Source organism: Podarcis bocagei, assembly GCF_964188305.1.
Source record: "Podarcis bocagei genome assembly, chromosome: 13".
NCBI lineage: Eukaryota > Metazoa > Chordata > Lepidosauria > Squamata > Lacertidae > Podarcis > Podarcis bocagei.
In genome coordinates this window covers 30,464,770-30,468,503 of record NC_138138.1, presented here as the reverse complement: position 1 = coordinate 30,468,503, position 3,734 = coordinate 30,464,770, and the positions used below count along the sequence as shown (strand labels likewise).

The 3,734-nt window shown below is 38.5% G+C and overlaps 1 protein-coding gene across 1 annotated transcript; it reads right to left on the bottom strand.

Moving 5' to 3' along the window:
- Window positions 1-1,230: 1,230 nt before the first annotated feature.
- Window positions 1,231-3,154, bottom strand: LOC308571683 (olfactory receptor 10A3-like; the record flags this gene model as incomplete). The annotated part of the gene is made up of 1 exon (XM_081167326.1): window positions 1,231-3,154. Exon 1 carries the CDS (start codon window positions 2,176-2,178, stop codon window positions 1,231-1,233), a length of 948 nt encoding a protein of 315 aa, XP_081023452.1. The 5' UTR covers window positions 2,179-3,154.
- Window positions 3,155-3,734: the final 580 nt, after the last annotated feature.

Below are 3,734 nucleotides of genomic sequence, written 5' to 3'. Positions count from 1 at the left end.
GGTGATGGAATAATGTAGTGGAAAGTGTGAGATAAGGTAAAGGTAAGATAAAGACAAAGGTGAGATAAAGATTGCTTGCTGAAACATCATATCATCTCCCTTCCCCAAAATAAAAAGAGAACGAATACTCAATGAAGAGTTGACACAATCTAAACTCAGTGCAAGCTTTGTGCAAACAAATCAGGAGGAATGTTCAATAAGAAGGAAAACTGGAACTACTTAGATACTGTCATTTGTTTAAACATATGCACACTTAACTGGAACACACGTTTGCTGAAGCTCTCGGGTAGCATCTTAAAGGAGTCATCAGGATATACACCCATGCGCAGAGACAAAACTGCACCAATAACATGGTCCCCTGGCTTTAAAAAATCATCTTCATATCTGTGAGCTGTTGCTTTGCATTTTTCCTTCAAATTATTATTGGTGGCCTGGGGCAGGAGCTGTAGCAACAGCAGCAGCACGAGTAGCATCTTATGTCATTGCAGCCCATAAGCCTTATTCATTCTCACTGACTGCAGTAGCTTACAAGACATAGCATGAATATGGACAGGATGCAATGTTATAGATAACCTTGTTCCATGCTGGCTCTTTTGAGATATTATTCATGTCAATCATGACAAAGACCTGCTATATCCTTGCTCAATACAGTTTTCAATAATCTTTAGAGCATTTATAGTAGATCTCACAACTGATGCAAGGTTTTGCAAGGTTCTTCAATTGATTTAATTTGTTTTCCTATTGGTGTTGCCAGTTAGTTCTTAAATTCTCTGGAGCTTTTACAGTGAAAAGACTCAAGCACTGTATTTTCAATAATTATAGGGAAGATAGTGGTATCTCTAGTCTTTCTCACACAAACACACTTTCTCTCATTGTTCCAGTAGAATGGCAGGAAAACAATTATATGCAGAAAGAAGGGATGAATTAAAAAATGAGGCGGGGGTGGGGGTGGGACCTAACACACATCACTGCAATTGGAGGTAGAATAATTCATTTCCTGTAAGAAAATAGATTTATTTTCCACACTTTGTCAAAAGGTCATAGGACAGTTTACAACTCAGTAACAAAATAAAGAAGCATAGCATGCAAACATAAAACAATAATCATAAAATACATAATAAGCATATTAATGCTGCATTTTGCATAAGATTTAGAATCACCAAATCTAACAATGAATTTGAGACATTTTAAAATTCATTTCAACATAATTTATTTTGTCTATTCATCAAGTCACTTATAAACTTTTATCAAAACCTTTTTCTTCCATAGTTTTATTAGGGCTCCCTGCATTTCCTTGTTTCTTAGGCTGTAGATAATTGGATTTAACAGTGGTGTTACAACAGTATAGGAAAATGATAAAAGCTTGTCCAGAGGTGGAGAGTAGCTGGATTTGGGTTTTAAGTACATGGAACTAGATGTACCATAGAAGAGAATAACAACTATTAAATGTGAGGAGCACGTGGAGAAGGCTTTATATCTCCTCTCCAAGACTGGCATCCCCATGATGGTAAAGATAATGCCCATGTAAGATAGGATGATCAGCACGAATGGTAACATGATAGCCATCAGAGCAATTCCAATTACTTGGACTTCATTTAGGAAGGTGTCTCCACAGACTAGTTCTAACAGTGGCTGTATTTCACAGAAGAAGTGGTTGATGATCACACCACAAAATTGCAGGCGAAATGTGACAGTAGTGTGGACCAGCCCAACTGCAGTCCCACAAATGTATGAGCCAGTCACCATTATCCAGCAAACATTTCTCCTCATGATAATTGTGTAATGCAAAGGGTGGCATATTGCAACGTAGCGGTCAAATGCCATGGCAGCTAGAAGAAAACACTCAGCAACCCCAAAAAACAGGAAGAAGAACATTTGCATGGCACATCCCATGAAGGAAATAAATGTAGCATTCACCAGCAAATTCTCTAATAATTTGGGGATTATGACTGACATATAGCATCCCTCCAAGCTGGCCAAATGCATAAGGAAAAAATACATTGGAGTGTTAAGCATAGGGTCAGATTTTACAAGCAGAATTATCAAGCTATTGATCATTAAGGTGATTATATAGAGGGAGAGCAGCACTACAAATATTAACACATGGAACTTGTGAGTCTCTGAAAAACCCACCAGTATGAATGCAGACAAAGTTGTGGCATTTTCTTGATGACTCATGGCCTCACTGAGATATTTAGCTTCTTCAGTACTGCTGTTTGTATCTACATCTAGCAGTCTACTATTTCACCACCAACCTATTCATTGTTTAATTCATCCATAATCATGACCCCTGCTTGTTTTCTTTTAAACTAATGTCTGACTAGTAGCCTAATCACTTTTGATCATCTTTGTTTTCTGCATGTTCAGTGCTCCTGGTGAAGATGTGAAACATAATAATTTTCTTGCTTTTATTTCATGGCATCAGCTTCTTATAAGAAAGATTACTTCCTCTGCCGCTCTTTGCTCTGTAAGACAACCAAAAATAACATGTTGGGTTTTGTTTTTGCTTTTAAAAAAGAGAGAAGTTCATCTTATGTGTGTGAATATGTAAAGTCTCATGGAAAACTAGAACAAATCTCTTACATCAGGGATGGAAAACTTATGGTCCTTCAGGTGTTCTTAGACTACAGTTCTTATTATCCCAGACCATTGGATATGTTGGTTGTAACTGATGGACTCCAACCTCCAATTGGAGACCATAGATTTCCATCTCTGTCTTGGAGCTTGATTGCATAGACCTTGGGAAGTGGACAGTGAATGTTAAGTACCTGGCATGCCACAACCCTAGGCTAATAGGCTGATTTGGCTTGTACGCCAAAGTCCAATGACACATGTGGGTAACCTAATGTGATGTGGGGAAACATGACATTTCAGTTTGCAGTGTTTTATCTGCAGTGACTAATACCCTTATCTAAGTTATTACCTTACTACAGTCAATGAATATGCATGTGTGTGAACCAGACTATAGTTCTAGTCGTGGAGCTGTACAGCACTTCAGAATATTTGCCTGTCTAGCACAGTATTGTCTGCTTTGACTGCAGCCGCTCCCCAGGCTCTTAGGCAAAGAGAGAGAGGGAGAGGTCCTTCATCTGCTACCTATGCCTTTTAACTGGAGATTGCAGAGCTTGAATTCTGAGCCTTCTACTACTAACTATGGTCTGGAGCAGCCTGCAAAGTTTCATTGCTGTAGGCAAAACACCCTACCATTGATATTACCCTATTAAGGGAATTTGCATGAAAATGTGTGTATAACTGGAAAAATTACATACAAAATGTGTATTTTTTTTGGGGGGGTGCATTAAAATCTTACTGAATTTTCACAAGGACTTAAACAAAAAAATCAGAAACTGATGCAGAAATGTGAAGTTGAAACTATAAAAATGAGAGAAACCCAAAATGGACAGATGCAACTAAAGTGGGTGTGGCTACCCATAAATGCTCCCTTTTACATTTACAGGACACACATAGGCAGGCAGAAACACAAAGGCACACAGTCCTCTCTCCTCTGCTAATAAATGGAGGTTAGCTGTAGAATGGGGATTATCATTCTCCCATCAAATAGTCAACCAGATGACCAGGGAGAGGATGATTTACATCAGGGTGCTAGTGCAGTCTCAGCTCACTTCTTCTCTTTCTTTCTGAGTATTGGGGGGTAGAGAGAGAAAAATTGGTTTGGAGGGAAGGATAACCATACCAGTTTTACTTGGTAGTGATCTTGAAGCTAAGCAATTGAA